A 23,518-nucleotide genomic window follows, 5' to 3' on the forward strand; every position below is an offset into this window, starting at 1 on the left:
TGCTTGTGAATTTGTGTATTTTTATTATATTAAACAGTTGGAATATCTAGTTTTCCATCAAGTCTAACATTAGCAGCTGAATGAAGTTTGAGGTGATCAATGGAGTGAATGCAAGAATTGCAGTAAATCGATTTCGGACACATTGGGCACTGTTGGCAAGGGAAGGGTTGCCCTTGCTCTGGAGGGAAAATGGTGATGCGACAGGAACTGCAAGCCATTGAAGGAATATCGGGTTTGGTGTCGATCGGAGATTGCTGGCTGGTGAGGGGGGAAGAGGTGATTGAATCGAAGGAGTCCGTCTGGTCCATTTCAGTGATGGTCATTTCGTCAGAAGGTTCTTCCTTGATTTCAGCAGTGGGGAGGTTTCTAATTGAAATAATAAGACCCGCTGCTTCATTTGGGTAAGGCTTACTTACCCTTGAAGATTTTGCAAGAACGGCAAGAGCTTAGAAATCGCTGCTGGGTCTGATTGTAATTGAAGTGAAAGGAGCAATTGAAGATGTGCTTTGAGATCGATGCCGGGCAAATTGGCGAGATTCGATAAATTTGGTGATGAAGAGTTGGGGCTTGAAGCGCTGCTAGAGGCGGTCGGAATTGACGAGGTTTTGACTTGAATCGGGGCGAGTGTGCTGGAAGTGGTCAGCTTCTCGACCGACTTAGGCGTCATCCGGAAATTGCTGGAAGCAGAAGCGGGTGAAAGAATCGTAGGAGCGATAGAACTTGGTGCCGGCGCAAGTTTGGGTTGCTTGCTTGGAGGACCGTTGTAGTGGGTCATGGTCAGACCGTTAGCTTTTGCAGTTTTCTCGAAGTTTTTCTTGCGATTTCGCCGTCGGGGAGTTTCCTGCGTGTTTTCGGAGACTACTCGATGTTTCTAAAATTTAATTTGAAGCCAATAAAAAATTTCTTAGATCTTACCCCGTGAAGTGACCAGTAGAGCGCACACGAATTACAGGCGAGTTTGCCTGTGTACTGGGGAAAATCGCGTTGAGCGACAAGACCAGGCCTCTTGAGTTCGATTTCTTCCGGGCTCTTTATTCGTCTCCAGAGGGTCGCCGTATTCGTTCCGCAATTGATGCAAATATTCTTTGAGTTTTTCTTGGCTCCCCCGCGGCGAGATGCTTCTGTCGCTTGTGGGGTAGAACTTGAAATAGTTGGTGTTGCTTGGACGACTGTGGCATTTGTCGTGAGTGGAATCGAGCTAGTGGGAGACGAACGGGAGCTAGGGATTACTGACACGGCTTGAACCATTGAAGGAAGGCTATTTTTGTTTCCGGACATCCAGCTCATCTTTTCCATCTCGTTTCCACTAAATTAGTTGATGAAGAAAATTATTCGTCGGGTTTTAAGGGCGCTAGACATGACAAAGTCTGGAGAAAATTATCGGGCGCGAGCCGGTTATCGAATTACAGACGTTAATTTCTCGTCCCGGTCTTAGTTAGGCTCACATGACTTACGTTGAGGATTTTGGCGTCGTCGTGGCGATCGTCACGGGAGTCAGACGCAGAACGTTCTTTGACGCGAGCAGCTTTGAAAGTTGAGCTTGTTGGACGCCGTTCAAATTGTTCGTGTTCTCTTGCGTCTTCTGAGTGTTGTTATTCTTTGAAAAATCAGCTTTTCTTACCGGTTGATCGCCGTTTGACACGATAAGCGACATGTACTTCTGTAGATCTGACTGACTGACGTTGTATTTCGCGACTAATTTCAACATGAAACCAGGGTCGCTTTTTCCTTTCGCTTCCTGAATAATTCAATCAAAATCAAGTTCAATCTATCTTCATTTGATGATCATTCGATTAACTCTTTAACTACCTGTAGGAGCTGCTTGATCCTCTTGATCGTAGAAAGTGGGAGCTTTGTGACTGGGCAAACGTACGCAGCGGGATTGATTGATTCTGTCTTCCATGTTTTCGGCATCGTGACTTTACCAGTTGTCGCTAAAAAAAGCAATAAATATATGAAAGATGAATAAGAGTAGCGGCTTTCTACCTGTTGAGCTGGAACTGGTGTCTCTATACATATTGAAATCAGACGGTTTGATGCTCCACTTCAAGCAGAGCTCGTCCAGATCTGCGCCTGGATTTTCTTTGAGCTCGTTGTTGATCGCTTTGACTCTGGCGACTTTCTCCTCTTCGGATAGTTTGAGCTGCCTGCCAGGAGCTTGCGAGCGCTGGCTAGCACCCTAAAAGATTAGTTAGCGTCACCGTTATTTATATAATCGCCCAGATAAGATGAATTTTATGTAAATCTTACTTCTGCTGGCACGATCCTCATTGATTCGTACATCAGGAAATTTGAAAATTCAAAGAGATCTCTGTTCATCTTTATGTAGCCATAGTTCTTGAGGTGTTTCGACCTCGTCGTTTCGTAACAGAATGTACAGACAGATTTAGTCCCGTCGTAGTTGACAAAGCACTCTTTCTTGGCATAGTTGAATGTGCAGCCGACGCAACGAACACTCCCAGGAGCATTTGTTTGGGTGGATTTGACATGAGCTCGGGCTTTCCAAGTTAGGAAGTCAACTAGAAAAATGACTAAGGCGTCGAGATGATGATCCTACCTTTGTGGATGTTGTGATGCACTTGCAGCAAATTCTCATCCTCAAAGGATCGGTCACAAACATGGCAAATGTACTCATCTTCATCGATCTTCAAATTTCCTTCTTCATCCGAATCTGTATTAGTAATTTCTAGTGACCCTTAGATTGAGTTCATGAATACCAATTTCTGACTCAGAAATAAATTCTGAGGATTGTCTACAGCTGCAGAGTAGGAAAAGAACATCCTGAAGGCCTACTGATAGACATGGATCGATTCATAGACAAAATATTGAACTCTTCCTGAATCATCGGATTTTGACCTGCTTGAAATTGAGGAATCAAGGACGAGATCTTCTGGCGACTGTGGTTGGATAATCATGTAGTCAGCAGGAGACTCGCCGCGAGGACCGGCTGGTTGAACTGATACAGACATGCTGGTAGCTTCGTTTCAATTTTCTAGAGAATAGAGATTAGTATACAAAGGTAAATCAAAGAAGATCGGCTCTCCTCGTTGTTTGCTCTTTATCACTTTGGTGCGATATCAAAAACGAAGCGTGAGAGAGCCAAAGAAAACGCATAAGGATTTATCATTTAGCTTCACATGACTACCCCAAAAAGACGGGACAATTAAAAACCCCGACTTTTAATAAGACAGTGGAGGAGTATATTGAGTTGTTTTGACAATGTCTGATTTATTACGACAACAAGGACTTTTCAAGTACTTTTTTGTTAAAACAACTTCTTTAGATGAAAAAATTTTGTTAAAAAAACTTGTCACTCAATGATTTACAAAGTAACTTGGCCTGATAAAATCACAAAACAACAATAGAAAACCTCCGCCAAGGGCTAAAGCGTCCAGCAGGTGAGCTGAGGAGATAATGAGGGCCTAATTTAGTCAAAAGAGGCTCTTTGTTTTCTCTCTTTGAGCGAGACAAAAAACGGCTACGTCCGTGAAATTGCGTTTCTCGATAAGAAAGAAGGAAAAAAGGAGCGAACTACCGAAGTGTTCAGTTCCAAACTCACACGCTCGGGGCTCTCTATCGATCGTGGCTCTTATCATCTTGCTGATCGATTTTTTCGGCGATGCAGTAACTGGTAAACTAGAGTTTGGAAATAGAACATAAGGGTTGAATCCATCGAAAAATCAGGAAAAAAAGACAAGATTCTAATCAATTATCGAGTCACGCTTTTTGCCACTGATAAGTTTTTATCATTTTCGTTATTTTCCAACCAAGCGGAAAACAAAAACTCGTAACGATCGTCATTTCCTGCCGCTTGTAACCGTGGTGATGGGTTAACGCCCTTATCAGTGTGTTTTTTGGCGTGGCAATGGCGCAGGATTTCCGTCTTCCTGCTCAGTTATCAATCTATTCATTACTGATACGGTAGTTTACTGCGTATAAACCGGTATATAAAGTGGAGATACTGATAAGAGGTATATACTGATAAGACGTTATGGATCAACTTTCATATAAGCTTATAAAAGTAAGAAATTGAATGATTATTCAATCCAAAAAATACTACTCATAAAGCTTTAAAAAGGTGATAAGAAACTCTCCATACCGTTGTGTAGTCTTTCTTCTTTCAGTTCAGCTCTCTGTCGTTAAAATAAATGAGGAAAATGCCAAATAAGGATCTCCCCCGCTCTGCGACTGATATGGGAGCGTAAAAATTTCAACTTTTGTTATGCTTTTTTTTCTTCGTTTGTGTTAGAAAATCATCTTCCTGTTTGGCCTCGGCGCGTCACGGCTCGATATCTCGGCCAGAGTTCTCTCTGATATTTTTTTTCTTTATCTTTGTTCTTATCTCAAAATTGGAGATTTGGAACTGGTGCCCCTTCGGTCTGGCGGAGGCTCCGTTCGAGGGTTGGAAAAAATAATGGTCGAGTGGGGTGCCGAGGAGCCGATAGAGCGCGTTTTATTGAATCCGTGAATCAATAAAAAACGGCCTTTTATCACTGAATAAACCAAATAGGGCGCCCCGCGCGTTGAGAGTGAGCGAGAGAGAGAGAGAAAGAGTAGGACGTAGGCACATGGAAGAAACAGACGAGAGTGTGTCGACTCTACGCCAACACACCAAACACACCGCACTTATCATTAGCTCGCAGCGGGCAATGCTACAACACCACTAGCGACTCACCAAAATCCGAAGCTATTATCATCGAGCCGTTTTATGGCGCGCGCTCTTTTTTTCTGGAGAAGAATCATTAATGCTTATCAATTCATGGTTTTATTGAGATCTTAGATCTATTTATGTAACTCTAGTCATGAGAATATGAATCGGAAGGATAATATTTCTTGAGCGAATCCAAACAGAAGGGACAAAATCGAAGGTCTCCAAAAATTTGAAAATTCTTGCTCAAAAAGAGCCAAATTTAGCGACAAATGAGGCGAAGCTTCGCTTCGCTCTGAGTCTTTCTTTGGCGAAGATTCGCTTCGCTCATCTTTGGCTTTGGAAAGTTTCACTTGCTGTCCGTAGTTTGCTATGATTTTGAAGCAAAGTGGGACATGTTCTATCGTTATTTGAGCAGCACAACCTATTTCCCTTTTCATGCTTGTTTTGTTGGAAGGAGCGGACTATTTTTAAGAGATTTGTTTTGTGTCAAATGGACGATTGAACTCCTAAAGGCCTCGGAGCTTCGCTTATTCAAACACAGACGGCGAAGACGGCAAACCTGATCAAAGCTCAATAGTGATAGCGCGCTGTTTGCGGGACCCTCCATTCACAATTCACTATTGACAGTACTGATCTCAGCGAGGTACCGGCCGCGCATGGAATCGAATTTCTAGCGGATCAAAAGCTAAAGTTTGGAGCTGGCTTTCTATCATTCAAATTCTCCTTCGAATAATGAAGTCGTCATCTTCCCACGACGGGATTAGGGTTAGTTCTTTAATTGTTTGTAAGAATTATTCAGCATCACAGTACTCGAAGTGTGGTTATTGCTCGCCTCGTAAATACGAGCTCTTATCAGAGACTCACGGCGTAATTATGCACTATTGAATATAATCAATCATCCATGAACACAATCTGCTTATCTTATGTCATTTTATATTTGTTATTAGTGCAGTGTAGTTTAACCAATAGTAAATTAATTATTTCAACGATGAAGACTCTAAAATGAAATCTTGCTGGAATTAAACTTTTATCAGTAGACTTAGGATCCACACTAGACGACCTACTTTGACTGTCTTTTTTCTTTTGATAAAAATAAAAACGAAGGTCAAAAAAGATTGGATAAAAACGATTTCCTTGGCTTTCTTCGCCGAGTTCTTGTTTGCCTGCCCTTTCGAATTTTAATTCACCATTTTAGTGATAAAAGCAAAGTCGTAAAGCGTGGCGCTCCACACTCCTTTGGAAAGGAGCGTTTCGTTTTTTGGATATTATCACGGAGGCAGGGCTTTTTTTGTTTTGCGAGTTGTCTCCAACCGTCTCAAGTGGGAGCAAATCCAGCGCTGGGAACGGGATTGTCATTTATGGTCAATATTGTCCTTCTTTTTCTACCAGCCAGGATTCAAAAAATGATAAAAGGAATCCTCCATCTGGGATCCCAAGTTGACACTGTCGAAAATAAATCTAATAGACAGCGTATCAACAAAACAGTGTAAATACTTTTTCATGAGCAGTAAAATAGAACTGATTTGAAAAGACTTACTTTTGAACGAAGTTTTCTTTGTTGAAAAAATCTCTAATTACGGCTATTGGAGCTCTTAATCCGGTTTCTTGAAAATTGGAATCGATAAAAAACAACAGGGGCCGGGGAAATTATAATCTTATCAGTCTCGGAGCGACGGGAGTGATGCCGAGCGCAGCGGGATATCTGAGAACGGAATCAACTGATCAATAAAAGCTCTATTTACTGCTGTTTGCTTAAATAAATATCCGATAAGAGCATTTTTCTTAGACTTGATGGATGAATTCGGAGCTTTACAGATTTAGTTTAATACTTTTTCCTCGTGACCAAAAATAGATGTAGAAAAAGAAGTTCTTCAATCAGACACTCGTGAGACCGAATATGGAAGGAGAACAACTTGATACCCTTCATGATTGTAATGAGGCTCACTTATCAGTCTCGATCGCGATAATAGCCCCAATCAATATAATTTTCCATCTTCGAATTTAAAAATATACTGTCGGGCAATATAATACAGAGAGCTTTCTCGGGCGTTCGAAAAAGAGGGAGAGGAAATGTTATGTAATAAGAAAACCACTTGGAAATCGTTATCTCTAACTTACCAGTATAGTAAAGTGGCGACATTTGGTTTAAAACTTGGGGGACAAGAGAATCTCTAGAGGCCCCTCATGAAGTACTGTTGCGTAAGTTTTACCGATAAGAAATCTTATCTAGAACTTCTACTGGAAGTCTCTGACTCCACTTAGGTAATCACCTGTTGATAATTGTTGAATGAGCGCGAGAATCGTTGATTCTTAAGAGAGTCGTCTCCGCGTCGCTACTCTCTCTTATCACTTATTGATGCTCACAAGTTGCGAACAGGATCTTGCGACGGGTTTTCTTGAGACCACTGATCAGTTAGCCCGCGCAGTTCCAAGTGGTGGCGCCACATAAAGACATCGATGTGAGTCACTCATTGAGATTTAGAGGTGTGTGGGTGCTCCAACTCCTCACGTGGTGCTGCCAGTGATAACGGCCGCTCGATAAACGACGGCTCGCGGCGTGTTGCCCCGGCTCGGGCATTCAGGCACGCACGCGCCACAATGCCTTCTACCACACCACACATGATAGGGTGCGCACGCTAGTGTACTCTCACCCTAGCTTCGTAGGAAGACAACGAAGAAGTGACATTCAGTCGCGATTTTCCAAGCTCTTTATCATTCTCCTACCTACTCATCCATCATCAAACATGTCGCAAAGCTGAGACTCACTATTTTTATTGCATGTCGGTAAAAGAATGTCTGACAGCTTTATTTCAAGTTTTTTTTACCGCGAGATGACGGGAATAAGGATAAGAGGCCGCTGAATTTACAAATTGTCAATCAAGACAACTAATTTTCGCTGCGAAGATGGTCAGCTGGTAAATTGTCGGAGTTTCTCATTCGATAATCTGAGAAATTTGCACATGCTCAGCAATAATAATTCGGAGCAGGATTCATCCCGTCCTCAGAAGAGCACAAAAAACCATGAGGGTAGGCAAGTTTTCAAATTTTCACGGCGTCAATTTATTTTTTAGGTTCTTCCATTCCTCCTCGCGGTCATTTCCGCTCAAGAATGTTCCTCCGGAAGCAAGGATCTAACACTCACTCCAGGCGCCACTGGCGAAGACGTCGCCCGAGCAACAATCGCCAAAGTGTGGCAGGTCATCGCAACCTGGGACTCAAAATACGAAGAGCGTGATTTCTTCCTCCGATATGCCTACGCCGAGACCAATTATGGAGTCGTTATCGTCCACGATGTCCAACAAATCTGGGCACTCAGCGAGGAGCAGTTCAAGACGGCCCAGAAAGCGCCCATGGTTAGCAGAGTCTCGAGCGAATTCAACGTCAATTTCGCCGCGCTGGAGTTTGACGAAATGAATATACCTACCTACTCGATGCTCGCACTCTTTTTGCTTCTCGATGACATGAATGTCTTCCCGATTCCATTCTCCATCGACGACCAAGCTACCATCTACGCAAGTGTAACGAGCAACACCCTGGACGAGTTCAAAGATAGCGTCAACGACCTCGATCAAATCACCCAGAACGAATGTTCCTCCAAATCCCTCGATATCATTTTCTTAGTCGACGAGTCCGGATCGGTCGGAATCCAGAACTTCAACCTCATCAAAAACTTCCTCGTCGATTATGCATCTGACAGTAACATCGCTGCCGATGCTACTCGTATCGGTGTCCGACCATTCTCCAGCTCAACTTATCTCTATTTCGCCCTGGATGACTATAAGACCAAGAACATCATTCATGAGCTCCAAAACATGCCCTACAATGGCGGTGGAACTGACACGGCTACTGGACTCGATGCTGCTCTCGGCGATTTCGGAAATGACCGACCTGAATCTGTAAAGTTCTTGGTTACAGTCACTGACGGTGCTAGTAACTCTTTTGACGCAACTAAAGCGGCCGCTGATCGAGTGAAGGCTGACCCAAGAAACATTCAATCCTTCGCCATCGGTGTTGCTGGAGCGAACATGGACGAGCTCGAAGCCATTGCTACATCCAAAGACAACATTTACATGCTCAACGGCTTTAGCGACTTCGATCCAATCAAGAACAACCTCCAGAACAAAATCTGCGAGGGCAACGTCGAGAACAACAACGGTGGCGACTCGCAAATCGGTGGCAGCACCAGCCAGCCAGGCAAGCTCATCATGAAACTTGGAATGTCGGGCAAGGACAACTTTGATGTCAAATCTACTGGCCCATTGACATTCTACATTTCCCGAACCAACCCACAACCCGGACCAGCCGTTTACGACAAGACCTTCGAAATAACCACTTCCAACTTGAACACGTGGGTTAATCAAAACGTCGGGTCTGGCCATCAATGGATCTACCTCGGCGCCTACAACTACAAGCCAAGTAAAGCACTCATCTCTCTGAACATCAACTCTGGCGGCGCGACTTCCCCAGAGGATCCGGATCCAGTCGTCTGTCAGCCAAACGCGCAATGTGTTGGCGGCACTTGTCAGTGCTTTGACCAGTATGCTAACATCGATGGCGAATGTGTTTTCGATCGCTGTGCGAGTGCTAATTGCTTCAACGGGTACGAATGTGCTCCTGATACGGGCGACTGCTACTGTCCAGAGGACCATCTTGAGCTAGATGGAAACTGTTACGCTGCAGAATGTCCGGAATCAGTTGTTGAAGTTCATGTAAGTTTTGCCCGCTAGAATTCAATACTAAATTAGTATTATGCTATCAGAACAACGAATTGGGATACGCTACTGGGGAAATCACCTCTCCCTGGTTCGAGCACGGTGCTGAATATCCTCACAACTTCGACTGTACTTACGAGTTCGAGACAATCAGAGCTGAGGGAAGTTGTTATGAAGTCATTCTAGAGCAACCGTTTGGAATTGAAGCATCGGCGAACTGTGAAAACGACCGTCTGGAAATCTTTGGCGTTTTAAATGCCGATCAAGGTATTTCAACAGCACTTTTTCTCACAAAAGTTAATGATTTAGTAAATATGGATCACTACTTCGAGCGTGATTATGACACAGCCGTTCTTTGCGGTCGAGCCTGTACTGCCGAGACAGGATGGGTAGGCAAGGTGTGCGGCAATCACTTGAAAATTCGATTCCGCTCCGACCATATGGTCAGCGACATTGGATGGAAAATCAAATGGATCTTGAGACCAAAGGAAGACTGCGACTGCCACTGCGAAGAATGTGACGAGTGGGATGGCGAGTATCCAATGTGCGACTACAAAAATGTTAGACCAAAGAACCGAAATCCTGGCAATAAATAATATATTTAATCAAAGTTCTTTGTAAAATCGAATCAGCTTCATTCGACTGAACCAAATAAAGAAATCAAAAAATTGTTTCTCGAGAAATCTTGTCCTTCCAATCGTTGGGAAAGGGTGAAGCTCCCAATCGTAGCCACATTTTTTGTAGAACTTGATTGCAGGATATTGAGGAGTTGTTGCCTCAAACACAATTAATTTTATACCTTCTTCTTTCGCTCGTCTCTCCAAATCGCCTAGATAAATAGATAGCTAATATTTCAAACTAATAAAAAAGGTCTTACTTAACATTTTTTGCGCGATTCCGAGTCTTCTTGCGCTGTGCTTCACGCACATTGAAAACATCTCCCAGGATTTATTTTCTATTTTCACTCCCTGTAAAATTTACAGTGTAAATCTATTCAGTCTGATGTGTTCCGTAATATTTTATTCAACAAAACTTGCCTTGAAGTGAGTTATCTCGGGTTTATCCAAAAAACCAACTGTCCCCAAAATCTCATTGTTTTCTCCTTCAGCAACAAAAAAGTTCTTTCCGTAGCGCTTTTTGATTTCCAACATGTCTGTCCTGGATTTGACGTAGTCGTTGTTCGATGTTTCAATCATGAGTCGCAAGTATAAGAGGAAAATTCCAGACGGGAGTATGGAAAACAAAATTGTTTGAAAAATGGTAGAAGCAGGACAAATATAGTGCACAAAAGCGGGTATCATCAAAAAAATTACGCGAACATGATGTTGATTTGAAAGCCAAGCGTACATTCCCCTATGAAAATGTTAAATACTTCGAGATAAACCTTGACTTATTGCTTGGTAACATCGGGGGAAAACGGATTCGGTTGGCCCAACTCCCGCAGAGTGTGAACGTGCAGGAGGTGTCAAGCTGAGTGAAGGAGATGCAAGGAGATCAACTGCAATCCCATGCTGCCAGATTTCGTAAGCCGAATGTTGATCTTTTTCTTTAAACTCTCTTATTATTATCATTACAAGTTCGGCGAGTTCATGTATTCAAAGTCGAACGAAGAAGCTTTTTGGCACAAAAATGAGAAAAATCAATAAAACATAACATGTTATGATTGAGTAGTCGACAATTAACGCTATAAAAAGAGAATCAAATGATACCAATTTTAATATTTTAGATTTTTTTGTAAAACTTAATAATGTTCATTCTGCAGAACCAGAAGAAAAAATCGGCAATCTGCCTCTCAGGAAATTTTCTGCCAAGCGTCGGGAAGTTTTCAAGCTCCCAATCGTAGCCGAATTTCTTGTAAAATTTAACAGCAGGAACCTGGGGCGTTGAAGCATCAAAGACGATTACTTCTACGTTTTCTTTTCTTGCTCTCATTTCCAAGTCACCTAGAAATTCCAGAAAAATACGGATAAGTAGACAGAATACCAAGCAATTTATGAGCGACTCCCAATCTTCGAGCGCTGTGTTTGACGCTCATGGAAAACATCTCCCAAGATTTTCCTTCGATTTTCTTTCCCTTGGAATCTGTAAGCTCCATGTTTAATTTCAAAATCTACCTTGAAATGAGTGATGTGTGGTTTTTCAACATAAACGATCGTTCCTAAAATCTCTCCATTGTCCCCTTCTGCGACGAGAAATCGCTTTCCATGATGCGTCTCAATGTCGAGCATGTCTTTTCTGGATTTGACATAATCTTTGTTTGTCAAATGTACCATTAGCCGCAAGAAAGCAAGAAGAATTCCAGAAGGAAGAGTCGAGTAAAACAGCCCTTGCAAAAGACTCGTCGAAAAGCCAAGGTGATGGACAAAAACGGGCATCAAAAGAATAATAACGCGTATATGATGTTGATTCAAAATCCAGTCCATCTTGTCGCTTCGATTTAATAAGAAGCTTCAGAACAAATAGTTACCCAGTGCTTGTTGAGATCAACGCTCATTCCGTGCTTCCAAATAGCAAAAGCAGCATCTTGATCTTTTCGTTCGAATTCTCTAACTTTCATTTTCAGAACTGCTCTGACCATGTTTCTGATTTCATAAGAAGATTTGCTCTTACTGCAAATATTTGTCTTGAATAGTTTTCTGTCGATCTTAGTTGTTGTGCAAGACTCTAGAACTTTTGTTGCTGTTCAATTTATTCATGCATGTGCTCAATGGCTGAAGAAGTACAGTCTTATGGGTTCATCACACAGTAACATGGAATAAAGAACTTTTAGGCTACATCTACTTGAACTGAATTTGTCTATATCATGAGGCTGAAAATAAAGAAGATCGCAGATGCTACCATTTTTCTTTCATCGCTGGTAGAAATGTAGTCCATTCGAGCTTTGTTGCAGCTGGCGGTGGCACAGTGCTCAACTTTGACGCGTCTGGTAACACTCTTGTTCTCGACGACCATGGGAACGACTGGGAGCTCTTTCGTTTCCTCTCGTATTTGAGTTACTCCTGCGAGCTGGGAGGACACTCTGCTGCATCCTCGTTTTGCGTAGTAGTATGTTCTTAATTTGAAATCAAGGAAGAGAGCTTGTTCGCATTTTACCTCTCTCGATTGGTATTCGGATCGACAGCGGTGTAGGAGGAAGTCTCAGAATAACAGCTTGTCGCGTTGAAATCCTCGCAGTCCGACGCAGGTGGAGGGTTTTGGAAACAGGCGTTCTAAGAATCGAATAATTTCATTTTAAGGAGAAAATCTTACATTTGCCTCGCTGAATTGAGAATCGCACTGATGACAACGAAGAGGAGCCTGATTAAATCTATCGAATCCAAGAGGATTATTTACGCTGATAAGTGCTTGTCCAATACTAAGGGTATCAGCCGCAGTACCAACTGCATATAGCGCTTGAATGTTGCCGAAGTTTCCAAAGCTTTCCTCTGTCAGTGTCATGGTGCATTGAACGCCATTTTTAGGAATGCACTCAGTTGCGCTGGGGAAGGATGTCACATTTCGGCCTACCATGGTTCTCTCGTGAACACAGCCCCGCTCAGCGTGAAGAACGTAGAAGTCATCACCAATGTTATCAGAACCACGGGTATTGAAAAAAAGAGCGTAGCATTTCGAACAGCTCTCCGTTCCGAAATTTGCGGCGTCGGTTGTATCCCAGCAGCCCTTGTTTGGTAGAAGATCCGCTAAAATGAAATAGAAGATTGGTTATTTCTTAACTTTATACCTGGATTAGTTATGGTTAGAGGCTTATTCCGCTCAATCATCGTTTCGCTACAGACAGTACAGGATTGCTGGGCATAGCCAAAGGCCAGCAAAGTCGAGAGAAAAAACTTCATGGTGAAAACTCTTGCGTCAGCTGGAAAAATGACCGATATTTAAAACAAAATCCACTTGAGATGTCTACTTGAGCGAATGTATTAAAAGCGGCGTATAATTATTTATGATGCCTTTGATGCCCGGAAATAATTGATTCTCATTATTTTCTATGATTCCTGCAAAAATTGACGCATCAAAGGCGCTTCTGGTGGAATATATTTATTTTTGTTGAATTGGAGAACGGATTTTAGAACCGTTTAACTAAAAAAATATGGAAATTGAACATCGAATTTTGAACAGTGAACTCAAAAATAAAATATAAAGATAAATAAAAAAGAAAGTATATAAGAAAACCTCTTTGAATATAGATAGAGGATAAATAAATAAAGATATGGAGTGGTTTTAGTTTGAATGCGTCTATAAATTGTTAATTTGAAGACGTTGAATGAAGTTAATGAAAATATTGAATTAACTTGGAAATGGAGGTATAATTCGGGAATGGAGTGGAGTTTAATAGACCGAAATAAAAAAGACGTAAATATTGCTGGATATAGTTGCTGATAACTTAGAAAGTGGGGTTGGTAAGGGGATGGTAACAGTTGGAAGTGTTGGTGTTGGACGGGAATGACGAGAGGGAATCTGTCATCTGGCCACGCTCTGGAGAGCCGAAGGGGCCGATGATTGGGGTGTAGTGAGTCGTTGCAGTTGTGGCGCCAATGGGAATGTCGACCATTGGAATGGAGCTGCTGAAGAAGTCTCCAGTGTATGGTACTTCTGAAGGGAAAATAAGAGGAGGAACTGATTTGGTAAACTTACGAGGTGGAATTCCAAAGGCAGCATCAACAGCAGCAAAAGTGTTGAGATTGGTGAGAGAGGGCTGGGAAGTCAGTGGAGGAGGAGCCGTAATAGACGTCTGGGATGATGAATGGTGAAGGCTGGTAGGTTGAATGGGCTCCAGTTGAATTGGGATTGGCTGAGGATAGGGCTTAATGAATCAAAATGAGATGGGAAGATAGACTTACTTGATGGGGGTGGGGAGATCCTTGGATCGGAACAATTTGAACCGGGCTGGCGACGATTTGAATCGGCTGGTTCATGAACTGCGATCCTTCAGCAAAAATGACAGTTTGTCGGCTGCGGTTAGCCTTCGCATTTGCCAACTTGACTACAAGTCGCTAAAATAAACGGTTTCTTTTTGCGAATAAGAATTTTTCTTACCAAGCATGGTTCAGATAGCGCATATTTAATGCCAACATCCGCCCATTGTCGATTGTTCATCAAGTCGATGACAGTTTGGGCGTGGTCTTGGGTGGGCAGGCGGCAAAAACCAACCGGGTTCTTGCCATCCTTTCCAGCTTGGACGTGGCAGGTGACCTCGTTCGAGCTCCAATCAATGTCCATTTGATTTTGCTTGAGCTTGTCGGCGATGCACTCTTGGAGGTCTTCTTTGGTGCAGTTGAAGGGCAAAGGCTGGAAGTAGACGTTTGTCTTGTCTCGCAGCTTTTCCTGAAAAATGATTTATGATAAGAGAAAAGTATCAAAAAACATGATTTGCGGGCGCTTCGTTTTATGGTGTGTAATTTAGGCCAAATATCTGATCGGGCGTGAGACAGCTCACGCGTTTCATTTCTCAGAACGCTCGGTATCTCTAAATCTTAATCCCCTCTCGCTCAAAATTGCTACCTTTGCATATTGCGCCGTGTTGGGTCCGACGAGATCGTTGATCTCAGTGACGAATCGTTTGGCAACGTCGATGGAGAGCCCTGGCAGTTTGGATTCGAAATCAACGAAGAGAAACTCTTGCGAGACTTCGGGGACAGTTACTTTTGGCGTGATGGTGGATCGCTTCTCCCGGTCGAGGGACATGCTGGCAGTGACGGAGGCGAAGATTTCGCGGAGATAGTTTTCGACCTGGTTCAAGGTCTGCAGGTGGTAGCGCTCGCGGAGTGGACGGATTTTGATGTAAATGTTCGTCTTGGACTCGACCTTACCCTCCATGCTTGCTCGAGCTTCGAAGGTGTTCGGAACGAGCGTGAAGGTCTGGCCGCCACTCTGGACGAGAATTGGACCGGTGATCTGCTGAGGGCCAGGGCCGCCAGGACCAGATCGAGGTGGAGGGGAGTGGCTGAGCGGCATCAGCTGGGTGCCGATGCTGGCATTGCTGCTACAAACAAGTTTTAGGGCCACAGAAGGCTTAGTAATGATACGTACCCAGTCCTGGATAAGGGAGGAAAGTTGGTAATGTTGTTGTAATTGAGCTGATCTGCCATAAAATCGGGTTCGTAAATGATTTGATAATCGTCAAACTAAGACTAGGGATGCCATTTGATCATTGAAATTTGAAATTATTGGGATTTGCAACGAAAAATCGAAGAAATTGCTAGAAAAAGGCGCGTTTTTGCGAGATTCCAATGCTCTAATGCTATCCTACGGTTAAAATATACACTTTGAAGCTATCTAGTAACTCTTGTACTGTGAAAGAAAGTCCCATTTCCTGATAAACGTTGTCTCTGAAGCAGTAACACGGCGCAAAATGGTATGCTGGGGCTAGAATCGGTCCCTCCTGCACTTCATCAACAACAAGTTGTCTAGAGAGTTCCTCGGAATCGCTCTCCGACTCGCTCCATTCGCTGCCAGTCTCTCTCTCCTCCGGGCAAATAAAAGTGACTTTCATCGTGTAATTTTAGATTTTTGATGTTTCAGAAAAAAATAAATGTTTATAATGAAAAGTTGGGCTTCTTTTTGCGATGTGAGCGGCGTGGCCTGATCCGGTGAAAATCTGGAGTTTTCTTGAAATTTTTGCTAAAATCACTGGTCTGGGAGACCTTGTACACACGGCTACTAGAGATAATTCACTTGATTTGTATCTTGGTGTTTCCCAAGTCTCCTAGTCGTCGAATTTCAGCCTTCCTGCATGTCTATGAGACCCTAAGCTTACATAACTACTAATTATATAATATAAACTTTTATTTACAGAATTTTACAGAGCTCTTTTACAGTTTGAAAAACTAAGATAGAAGGTCAGAAAAGCTGACAGAGTCGCAGGGGGACAAGAAGGGATGATTCAATAATTGTTGGCACGACGCTCTGCACATCGGATTGAGCGCAAAGCAATTATTGAGAAAGTGGCGAAAAAGCGGGGAGAATCGCTCCGGGAGTTCCATCGGACCAGCAGGTGCCACGGTACCAGTGTATCCCGCAATGAGCTTGACGGCCTCGATCGCACTGAACTTGGACATGAGCGGCGGCTCTCCATCGAACAGCTCAAGCGCTAGAATGCCGACGGACCAGATGTCAGACTTGATTGATGATGCTCCAAACTTGATCACTAAAAATGGAAAATGAACAAACTGGTTGGAAAAAATGGGGAATAAATTGCTTCACGCGTGGCTAGGTCACGTGAGCTTGATTTGAGGTGCTTGATTTACACTGATTGATAAACTGGTTTTACGAGTAAAAGAGTTTCTTTTTTGAAAATTGGAAGAAAACGCTCAAAAGAAATGTCTCGGTAAAGCTATCTTAGAGTTCAAAAGCAAACTCAATCCCTCGAAAATTCATATTTAAATGTCAAGGTTGCTAAAATTACCTTCTGGAGCCATCCAATAAGGAGTTCCAATGACAGCGTTTCCTCCACACTTTCCCTCATCATCAGTAACGTCGCAGAAGCCCAGGTCACTCAGGAACACGTTCCCGTCCTTGGAGAGGAGGATATTATCGGACTTGATATCACGATGAGCAATGGAATTGTGATGAAGCTCGGCTAGGCCTTGAAGCACCTGTCGGAGGATGAGAGCGGTCAGTTTTTCGCTGTGACGCGTTTTCTTGCAGAATCTGATCAGATTGCCGAGGTCGGCAAAAGGTGTGACGATCGCCACTTTGAGGTCGCTATCGACGGCATCTTCGTAAATGAAGGCTTGATTGAGGGGGAGCAAGTTGGAATGCTCGATGTGCTGCATCGCGCAAATTTCGTTCAGGAGGAGCTGCTTGTTTTTCAATTTGTTAAGGGGGATTTCCTTCACAGCTACTCTTTCGCCTTTCGCGTTTTCACAGAGATAGACAGTTCCGGAAGATCCTTGGCCGAGGGGATGAAGCTTTGAAAAATGATTCCAGGGCGAGTCCTCCACGCAAAGTTCGCACAGTTCCGAGACGAGGTCGGAAAGTGACTCTTCCATGATTTCATTGCTCAGGATCTCTGATTCGACGATTTCAATTGACGAGTCGAGGGTTGAACTGGACGAGTTGAAGTCAGGATTGAAGGGAATCTCTGTAAAATCGACCGAAGCATAACCAGAACCGGCAGAGTCCCAAGACATCGAAGTGTCAATTGAAGTGAAGTCTTCTGAAAGAATCTCTTTTGGCATCTGTTTTCGTGGAGTTGAAAAAATAGGAGAAGTGGTTTGCATTTTTAAGTTTTTTTTCTGCTGTAAGCTGTTTGTTTGTCTGAATCTCCTACTGGTCCAGTTCGGTTTTATGAAAAAAGGATCGCGCGCCGCGCTCCCCCGCGCTCAAGCGCCACCGGGTGATCGAGAAGCCCAGATTTTTACTGTTATCTGATGATTTCGAAGCGAGCAGGAAACCTGAGCCTAAGAACGATGTAATCATCTGATCAATACAGGTCAACGTAATGCATGTAATCCGCAAAATAAGCGAGCAGAAAATCCACAGGACAAATTCTAGCGAGAAATGACTGACCTGGTAATTTTTGGGCTGAAAAGATTGCTGGTAATTTTGAGCTGTGTAAACAAAAATACTTCTTGCATTTCAACAGGCAATTAAAAATTCTCCATCGCTTTTTAGACCAACAACCTTACTAATAGTTGAAGTTTCTTTTAGACTTCAGAAAAACTAACAGCGTAAAACTAATCGCACCTGTTCCTTCCTGAATAGCTCACTGATTCAGATTTAGCCCGGCTCAGAAAACAAACGATCAGCATGGGCAGTCAGTGAGATTCAAGCTGAGAAAATAATGCAAACGATATTAGATGAATAAAGATCTTCAAACGAGTATTTTTGTTTTTCTTTCTTTGTTGCAGTGTTTCAGCGTCTCAGTAGGCGTCTACTGTCGATACAGAAGGTGGAGGAAGGATTAGGCTGACAGTGATCAGAGGAAATGGCTTGAAAGCCCGTCTGTCCCGTTTATTTAACCGGAAGAAACCCCAGCGCTAGAATGCTACTCTTCCAATCTGCTTCAGCTCTTTCAATACCAGGGCGGCGGATCTAACCGCTTAGGCATTTCGGCAGCTCAAAATTTTGAAAAGCAAAGGGACAAAGTCAGCAAGCTGAATCGATGGGAAAATCACCAAGAAGTGTTTTGAAAATGAAATTTTCGCGGATTACTGTTTGTACCAAAAACAATTGCAAGGAATTAAAGTAGAGGCATTTTGGAGAAAACGAGGATTAGGGTAGATTGGACAGCATTTGAAGTTGCAAAGAGGGAGGTAGGACCATTTCGAGGAAGGCAATCTTGGAACACTTTTTCAGCGGAAGAAATCTAGGTCCGATAAAAAGAAGTGCAAATAATGGAGTGGGCTGGAGTCCGAACCAGCATAATATTTGGTTCGTAATTGAGCTTCCTGCTGGGCTATGCGTGAGAATACACGCGTAAATCAGCAGCATAAGTTCTTTTACAAATTGGGTCGGTTCGAACTTTTTTTCGCGAAAGGTGCGAAGTTCTATTTTTAGCGCTGCAAAAAGTTCAAATTCGATGCTCATTTCAGTTCAAGATTTAGTTCGATTCTCGCTTCTTAATTTATTCTCAAGTCGCAAATTCCGGAAATGATTGAATTGAATCTAAAGTCGGTCGAAGATCAGATAGATGGATTTTTACCCAGAATCGGAAGGGCGGAAATGTGCAGGTGCTGCGCGGATCAGGAGCTTTGATTCGGGAATGACCTCTCATCCGATTTATGGCCTTGTGCAAGCAAGTTCCGACACACCTTGCATTTATGAAAATGGCGACTTTATGGCTCCCAGATGTAGCTTTGAAATAGTGGTTTCTTCCTAGAGCAAAATTTCTAACAGAAACAAATCTTAATTATTGTCAATATAATTCTTGTAGCTAGTGTTTCGATCGATCTTGCTTTTCTGAGTCTTTTAGTAGTAAATTTAGACTTCCAAGGCGCTAAATAGACATTTTTATTTGAAAAAGAGACGGCCTAAAGTATCTTTTTCTTTTGAAAATCCTCGAAAAAAATAATGAGCGTATTTGATTTTCGACTACTTTGTGTACTGGAAATGGATTAACAATGTTTCCTCTGTAAAATCACGTGAGAAGATTTCGCCCGTTTCCGATTTGCGCCCGGCTGAGCTGATCAAAAGACGATTTCGTCGCGGATATTTTCGAGGAAACGAATTTATGCGGAAATCGTTGGGGGAGTTTATGACTTGGGCGAGAAATCGCTGAGAAAGTCATATTCCCGAAATTCACGTTGTAAATCAAAGCTATTGAATTTTATATTAGCAGGATACTATCGGGTCGGAAAATTTATGGCTCCAACGTCCAAAATCAAAGCTGAGGGCTCTTCTTCCCTTTTCGGCCCTTTGAGACTGTTTCAAAATGAACCACTTCTCTTCTTCTCACTTGCAAAGTGCAACCGTAATTGACCGCTTATTTGAGCATCATACAGAAAGTTTCTCTTTTTTACCATTTTATTTGTCTCTCAATTGTGGCTCCACGCGATCTGATGACCTGAATTTGCAATCGCGATCTAAACACTCGAATTATCATCAATTCTCTTTCGCAAAAGTCGATGATGACAATGAAAGATGGCCCAGATTATCGAAAATTATTACGAAAAAAAAGTTCAAAGAACGGAAGATCTGAGAGGGGTCAAAAATTCACACTTGTTGTTTTTAAACTTTTCCAATTGCTCTCTATCAGAATTTCTGATAAAAAACCAAATTTGAATGAAAAAACGTGAGTTTTATTAAGGGGGTTGTAGTCGCTTTTTGCGATTTCGGGTATTTTTGAACAGCCCTCAGTGAAATTTCGGCTGAGGTTGAAGGGTAAAAATTATTTCAGTAGACAGGTTGAACCCTTTTCTAAAGTTGCTATCCCAGAAAAAAAAATTTTCTCGCCCGCTTAAGGAGCTAGGGTGCCGTATTCACACTCCGACCTCGCGAAATAGCAATTTTGGCCTATTTTCAAACACGTTTAAATTTGTAAAAAACTTGAAAAAAATTTTTACCAAATATATTTTTGAGAAGCTTATTCATTCGTCCTCAGTTGCCACCCAAGGAAATTAACCAACTCAAAAAAGTCATTATGTAAAACCTTCGGTCAAAAAATGGGTCTCAAAAATCAAAATATCTCGAGGGAGGATAAATCAAAATGGACAGAATTTCATTTTTATCTGTTTTTAACTGCATGAAAATACTATTTACAAATGATTTATATAATCTCTTGACTTGAAAAAAGACTACATGCACACGAATTTTGGCTCAGCGCGGCGCATCATTGCCACGTATTGAAATTTAAAATCGATTTTTCGGCACTTTTGATTGGCGGAGAGAAAAAAAAGTAGGGACCTTTTTTGTTTGTCTTTTGTTGGGCTATCAGAATCTGAAAAGAAAATTCGGAAATTCCGACTTTCGCCAAACCGACTACAACTTAACGTAGAGCGAGTATCACGTGAGCGAATTTCAAAGTAGTGATAATTTCGCGGAAGTACTTTGTGACCCAGTCGCTGCGGTCTCCGCTTCTACTCAACCTTTCTATCAGCGTTTCCTCAGCAAAATCAGGTTCAGCGACCCCAAAATTAAACTTCCAAGATATCAAATAAGCAAAAGGGCTCATTTCTTCATCATTTAGAATTGACCTAGCGTTCTAAAAATGACTCCTTCAAAAACAGAATGCGACCTGAGATTCCAACCTTCAATTAAGGTACTTTCTTCACGTTTATCTTTGTTTTGGTTTGAGGATTGTTAAGTTAGCAAACAGAGTAAAAAATATGAAGGAAATTGTCCAAGAGGGTGTTGTCTGCTACGAAATTCTGTTGAGGCTTTTGAGATACAGTTGCTTCTTTTTCCGCGATTTCTAAAAATTGGACTCACTTTGTTTTTCGTGTTTTATGCATTAAACGTACCTGATATTGCTTTTCTCTACACCAGCCACACGTACAGAGCAAAGCGAAAAACACCAGTACTCCAAGAAGCACCTCAAGAATAATATCATTTATTTGAAAGATGATGATGGCCATCTATAAATAAAAGGAAGCGCGGAGGAAATTTAAGAGGTGGAGTTTTTCTAATATTTAAAATAAAGTCGCTATTTTTCTTAAAAAAAATCCCTATTTTTTCTGAAAAACTGCGGAAATGTTGTGTCATAAGGAGTTGTTTAAGTCTTTCCGGAACTTGCTCCGAAATTTGAGCTTTATTGGTTCTTCAGCTTTCGCCATAAAAATTCCTCTAATCTACCGCTCTTACCGCTCCTTGAAGCAATCCAGGTTCATATTCTAGCACTATGATCCACGTTGAGTAATATTTGACATTGTCGACTTCGTGGAAATAGAAGCCCTCGTCTCCTAACTGAATGTCGTTGATCGTTATGTCTGAAATCAGTTCATAAAAGCCTGGTCACTCGTTTTCGTATGAGTTTGGCGACAGAAGAGGAAGCAGTAAATTTTCAGCGGACTAAATTCTTCCGCTGCGGAGAGAGATTTAGTAACCCCGGTTCTCATCAATCCCTCAAAAGCAAACTTACCAATTTGTTCGAAGCCAGGTTCAAAAACGCAACCGGAAGTTCTCTCGACTTTAAAACGATCAGTTGAGTTTCCGAGGGAGTCGTAGAATTCGTAATTGCCTTCTTCTTTGTCAAGAAAAGTCGTCACTAGAAAAAGATTAGAGAAATAAATCAAAAGATGTTAAGGGTATCACCTCTTGTCCGATGCTTAAATCCAGTGGAGTTATTATATGGCATGTAAAAGAGCGTGAAATTTGTCCAGCGGTCATGAATACAGCAGGTAATTATGGCACTAAAATATCATTTTGACTAAAAAAAATATTTAAAAAAAATACATACCTTGACCCGATTTTTTGTTCAATAAAACCATGTACAGATGAGGGATACCATTTGATAGTGGAGCTCCAAGCGCGCGAATTAAATAAACACAAAATTGCTAATCATTAAAGAAATAATATTCAAGGTCGCCTGCTTACCGATAAATCTATAAAGGGCATTCATACTTTTTCTCTCAATTCTTCTTCATTTCAGAATTCTTCCATGCCCTCCGCGGGCTCATATGACCTCAATTCTCTACCACGTTCGCCCCGAATTCTCTCCGCAACTTTATCTTAACAAATCAGCAATGCGTTAATTATAATAATTGTCAGCTGCCTGGTAGTCAAAATCCCACAGAATAGTATAGCGCTATCAGCTAATAACTACAAAAACGGCTCGTGGAAAAATTTGCAGGTTATTAACTCGTTCGAGATTTATAGCGCCGAAACAGCCAGCTATAAAAAGTGGTCTTAGTCGACTTTTTGGTTCAAGTTTAGTTGAAAATCCCGAGAAAGAGATACAGTAGTTCAGATACGGTATTTGAAAGTGAGCTTCAAATTTGTTTTACGCCTTTTCCCGAAAAAAACACGTGTTTTACGAATTTCAAAAGGCAGGTAAACTTGCTAAGTTTAGTCACTTATTCAGAAACGGAAAGCTAGAAAAATTGCACTCCACTCAAAATTCAACACCCTGACTCAGAGCTAAAAGGGCTCTTGAAAAATGACTCGCAAGAAAGAATGAATGATAGTCTATCATTGAATGATAGATGCTTGACGTTTTTCGAGTACTCGTATTAACGTATACTTACGAAATCTATCCGTTTTCTCAGTTTTGCTCTACTTTTTACTAATACTCTTCCTTTTAGTGTTCGCCTGTCTCTGAAACAATAAACGGCTTCCTCACAAAGCGTTGCTTTAAAAATGGCATCGCTGTCACTTCGAAAAAAAAATCCAGCGGAAAGTTAGCCGACGTTTTGCTGACTCGTTGCTGTCTCTCTTTTCTCAATTAATGCGAATTTGTCAGGCTCACTCCATCATACTAAGCGTGTTCGGATAATTGTTGGGCAATTAGGCCAGCTACACTAAAGAATCTCAGCTTGTTACGGCAGGATCTTATGTTTATAGAGCCAGCAAAACTATAAACGACTGACGGCGTAATCCCAGGACCTTATCATCTTCTTTTATCGACCAATATTTCTGTCGCCGAGGATTAACAAAAAATATTTTTTCGTCAATTTTTTACAACTCTATTTAAAATTTATTAACGAACCATTATTCTAATCGCTTGAATTTCTCCTACCACGATTTATTTACCTTGAAGCCTGACCTATATAAATATACCACG

At 42.0% G+C, this 23,518-nt stretch overlaps 7 protein-coding genes and 1 long non-coding RNA gene across 12 annotated transcripts; 1 reads left to right on the top strand and 7 right to left on the bottom strand.

The window, feature by feature from the left end:
* Positions 1-11: 11 nt before the first annotated feature.
* Positions 12-4,608, bottom strand: LOC145703344 (uncharacterized). Of its 4 annotated transcripts, none has more exons than XM_081780879.1 (10): positions 4,100-4,601; positions 2,558-2,992; positions 2,251-2,519; positions 1,987-2,179; positions 1,810-1,934; positions 1,622-1,738; positions 1,455-1,579; positions 916-1,306; positions 417-871; positions 12-366 (listed from the first exon to the last, which is right to left on the bottom strand). In XM_081780879.1, exons 3-10 carry the CDS (start codon positions 2,317-2,319, stop codon positions 30-32), a joined length of 1,812 nt encoding a protein of 603 aa, XP_081637005.1. In that variant the 5' UTR covers positions 2,320-2,519; positions 2,558-2,992; positions 4,100-4,601; the 3' UTR covers positions 12-29. The 4 variants fall into 4 exon arrangements, with proteins under 4 accessions (XP_081637005.1, XP_081636858.1, XP_081636933.1 ...); XM_081780732.1 differs by having other exon boundaries at positions 1,455-1,582; positions 4,100-4,600; XM_081780807.1 differs by lacking the exon at positions 4,100-4,601 and adding an exon at positions 3,560-3,947 and having other exon boundaries at positions 1,455-1,582.
* Positions 4,609-7,475: 2,867 nt separating this feature from the next.
* On the top strand, positions 7,476-10,066 carry LOC145703247 (uncharacterized). The gene is made up of 4 exons (XM_081780619.1): positions 7,476-7,678; positions 7,723-9,360; positions 9,411-9,630; positions 9,673-10,066. The coding sequence occupies exons 1-4, from the start codon at positions 7,673-7,675 to the stop codon at positions 9,957-9,959; spliced, it is 2,151 nt and encodes a 716-aa protein (XP_081636745.1). The 5' UTR covers positions 7,476-7,672; the 3' UTR covers positions 9,960-10,066.
* On the bottom strand, positions 10,008-10,677 carry LOC145704380 (uncharacterized). Its single transcript, XR_014134458.1, has 3 exons — positions 10,397-10,677; positions 10,241-10,327; positions 10,008-10,192 (listed from the first exon to the last, which is right to left on the bottom strand). It is a non-coding gene; the product is annotated as an uncharacterized LOC145704380 (long non-coding RNA).
* Positions 10,678-11,067: 390 nt separating this feature from the next.
* LOC145711253 (uncharacterized) lies at positions 11,068-11,961 on the bottom strand. The gene is made up of 4 exons (XM_081788977.1): positions 11,831-11,961; positions 11,478-11,786; positions 11,347-11,437; positions 11,068-11,306 (listed from the first exon to the last, which is right to left on the bottom strand). The coding sequence occupies exons 1-4, from the start codon at positions 11,939-11,941 to the stop codon at positions 11,086-11,088; spliced, it is 732 nt and encodes a 243-aa protein (XP_081645103.1). The 5' UTR covers positions 11,942-11,961; the 3' UTR covers positions 11,068-11,085.
* Positions 11,962-12,051: 90 nt separating this feature from the next.
* LOC145710014 (uncharacterized) lies at positions 12,052-13,190 on the bottom strand. Its single transcript, XM_081787698.1, has 4 exons — positions 13,085-13,190; positions 12,613-13,043; positions 12,457-12,572; positions 12,052-12,415 (listed from the first exon to the last, which is right to left on the bottom strand). The coding sequence occupies exons 1-4, from the start codon at positions 13,122-13,124 to the stop codon at positions 12,160-12,162; spliced, it is 843 nt and encodes a 280-aa protein (XP_081643824.1). The 5' UTR covers positions 13,125-13,190; the 3' UTR covers positions 12,052-12,159.
* A 198-nt stretch (positions 13,191-13,388) lies between these two features.
* Positions 13,389-15,938, bottom strand: LOC145712248 (uncharacterized). 2 transcript variants are annotated; one of them, XM_081789947.1, is made up of 7 exons: positions 15,671-15,938; positions 15,388-15,482; positions 14,860-15,340; positions 14,395-14,682; positions 14,199-14,351; positions 13,993-14,149; positions 13,389-13,950 (listed from the first exon to the last, which is right to left on the bottom strand). In XM_081789947.1, the coding sequence occupies exons 1-7, from the start codon at positions 15,848-15,850 to the stop codon at positions 13,742-13,744; spliced, it is 1,563 nt and encodes a 520-aa protein (XP_081646073.1). In that variant the 5' UTR covers positions 15,851-15,938; the 3' UTR covers positions 13,389-13,741. The 2 variants fall into 2 exon arrangements, with proteins under 2 accessions (XP_081646073.1, XP_081646065.1); XM_081789939.1 differs by having other exon boundaries at positions 13,993-14,161.
* Positions 15,939-16,145: 207 nt separating this feature from the next.
* LOC145698862 (serine/threonine-protein kinase PAK 2-like) lies at positions 16,146-17,602 on the bottom strand. The gene is made up of 2 exons (XM_081776092.1): positions 16,763-17,602; positions 16,146-16,504 (listed from the first exon to the last, which is right to left on the bottom strand). Exons 1-2 carry the CDS (start codon positions 17,577-17,579, stop codon positions 16,185-16,187), a joined length of 1,137 nt encoding a protein of 378 aa, XP_081632218.1. The 5' UTR covers positions 17,580-17,602; the 3' UTR covers positions 16,146-16,184.
* A 3,471-nt stretch (positions 17,603-21,073) lies between these two features.
* Positions 21,074-22,730, bottom strand: LOC145704076 (uncharacterized). Its single transcript, XM_081781545.1, has 7 exons — positions 22,333-22,730; positions 22,196-22,292; positions 22,051-22,148; positions 21,878-22,003; positions 21,601-21,725; positions 21,261-21,332; positions 21,074-21,211 (listed from the first exon to the last, which is right to left on the bottom strand). Exons 1-7 carry the CDS (start codon positions 22,355-22,357, stop codon positions 21,158-21,160), a joined length of 597 nt encoding a protein of 198 aa, XP_081637671.1. The 5' UTR covers positions 22,358-22,730; the 3' UTR covers positions 21,074-21,157.
* Positions 22,731-23,518: the final 788 nt, after the last annotated feature.

Source organism: Oikopleura dioica, chromosome 1 (genome assembly GCF_907165135.1).
Source record: "Oikopleura dioica chromosome 1, OKI2018_I68_1.0, whole genome shotgun sequence".
In the NCBI taxonomy this organism is placed as follows: Eukaryota; Metazoa; Chordata; class Appendicularia; order Copelata; family Oikopleuridae; genus Oikopleura; species Oikopleura dioica.

What these genes read in the sequence shown, in the direction of transcription:
- LOC145703344 (XM_081780732.1), bottom strand. Translation starts at nt 2,319, where the DNA reads ATGAACAGAGATCTCTTTGAATTTTCAAATTTCCTGATGTACGAATCA. An exon ending in GGATCAAGCAGCTCCTACAG is followed by an intron (nt 1,739 to 1,809) that starts GTAGTTAAAGAG and finishes TGAATTATTCAG; the next exon opens with GAAGCGAAAGGAAAAAGCGA. An exon ending in TTCTTGCAAAATCTTCAAGG is followed by an intron (nt 367 to 416) that starts GTAAGTAAGCCT and finishes TATTTCAATTAG; the next exon opens with AAACCTCCCCACTGCTGAAA.
- LOC145703247 (XM_081780619.1), top strand. An exon ending in AATCAGTTGTTGAAGTTCAT is followed by an intron (nt 9,361 to 9,410) that starts GTAAGTTTTGCC and finishes TTATGCTATCAG; the next exon opens with AACAACGAATTGGGATACGC. An exon ending in CGTTTTAAATGCCGATCAAG is followed by an intron (nt 9,631 to 9,672) that starts GTATTTCAACAG and finishes TTAATGATTTAG; the next exon opens with TAAATATGGATCACTACTTC.
- LOC145711253 (XM_081788977.1), bottom strand. Translation starts at nt 11,941, where the DNA reads ATGGTCAGAGCAGTTCTGAAAATGAAAGTTAGAGAATTCGAACGAAAA. An exon ending in TTGATCTCAACAAGCACTGG is followed by an intron (nt 11,787 to 11,830) that starts GTAACTATTTGT and finishes CGAAGCGACAAG; the next exon opens with ATGGACTGGATTTTGAATCA. An exon ending in AGTCGCTCATAAATTGCTTG is followed by an intron (nt 11,307 to 11,346) that starts GTATTCTGTCTA and finishes TGGAATTTCTAG; the next exon opens with GTGACTTGGAAATGAGAGCA.
- LOC145710014 (XM_081787698.1), bottom strand. Translation starts at nt 13,124, where the DNA reads ATGATTGAGCGGAATAAGCCTCTAACCATAACTAATCCAG. An exon ending in CTCAATTCAGCGAGGCAAAT is followed by an intron (nt 12,573 to 12,612) that starts GTAAGATTTTCT and finishes TTCGATTCTTAG; the next exon opens with AACGCCTGTTTCCAAAACCC. An exon ending in CCGAATACCAATCGAGAGAG is followed by an intron (nt 12,416 to 12,456) that starts GTAAAATGCGAA and finishes TTTCAAATTAAG; the next exon opens with AACATACTACTACGCAAAAC.
- LOC145712248 (XM_081789939.1), bottom strand. Translation starts at nt 15,850, where the DNA reads ATGAAAGTCACTTTTATTTGCCCGGAGGAGAGAGAGACTGGCAGCGAA. An exon ending in TCAGAGACAACGTTTATCAG is followed by an intron (nt 15,483 to 15,670) that starts GAAATGGGACTT and finishes CCCTAGTCTTAG; the next exon opens with TTTGACGATTATCAAATCAT. An exon ending in CGCTATCTGAACCATGCTTG is followed by an intron (nt 14,352 to 14,394) that starts GTAAGAAAAATT and finishes CGTTTATTTTAG; the next exon opens with CGACTTGTAGTCAAGTTGGC.
- LOC145698862 (XM_081776092.1), bottom strand. Translation starts at nt 17,579, where the DNA reads ATGCAAACCACTTCTCCTATTTTTTCAACTCCACGAAAACAGATGCCA. An exon ending in TTATTGGATGGCTCCAGAAG is followed by an intron (nt 16,505 to 16,762) that starts GTAATTTTAGCA and finishes TTCCATTTTTAG; the next exon opens with TGATCAAGTTTGGAGCATCA.
- LOC145704076 (XM_081781545.1), bottom strand. Translation starts at nt 22,357, where the DNA reads ATGAATGCCCTTTATAGATTTATCG. An exon ending in TGCCCTTTATAGATTTATCG is followed by an intron (nt 22,293 to 22,332) that starts GTAAGCAGGCGA and finishes TTTAATGATTAG; the next exon opens with CAATTTTGTGTTTATTTAAT. An exon ending in GTAGAGAAAAGCAATATCAG is followed by an intron (nt 21,212 to 21,260) that starts GTACGTTTAATG and finishes TCCAATTTTTAG; the next exon opens with AAATCGCGGAAAAAGAAGCA.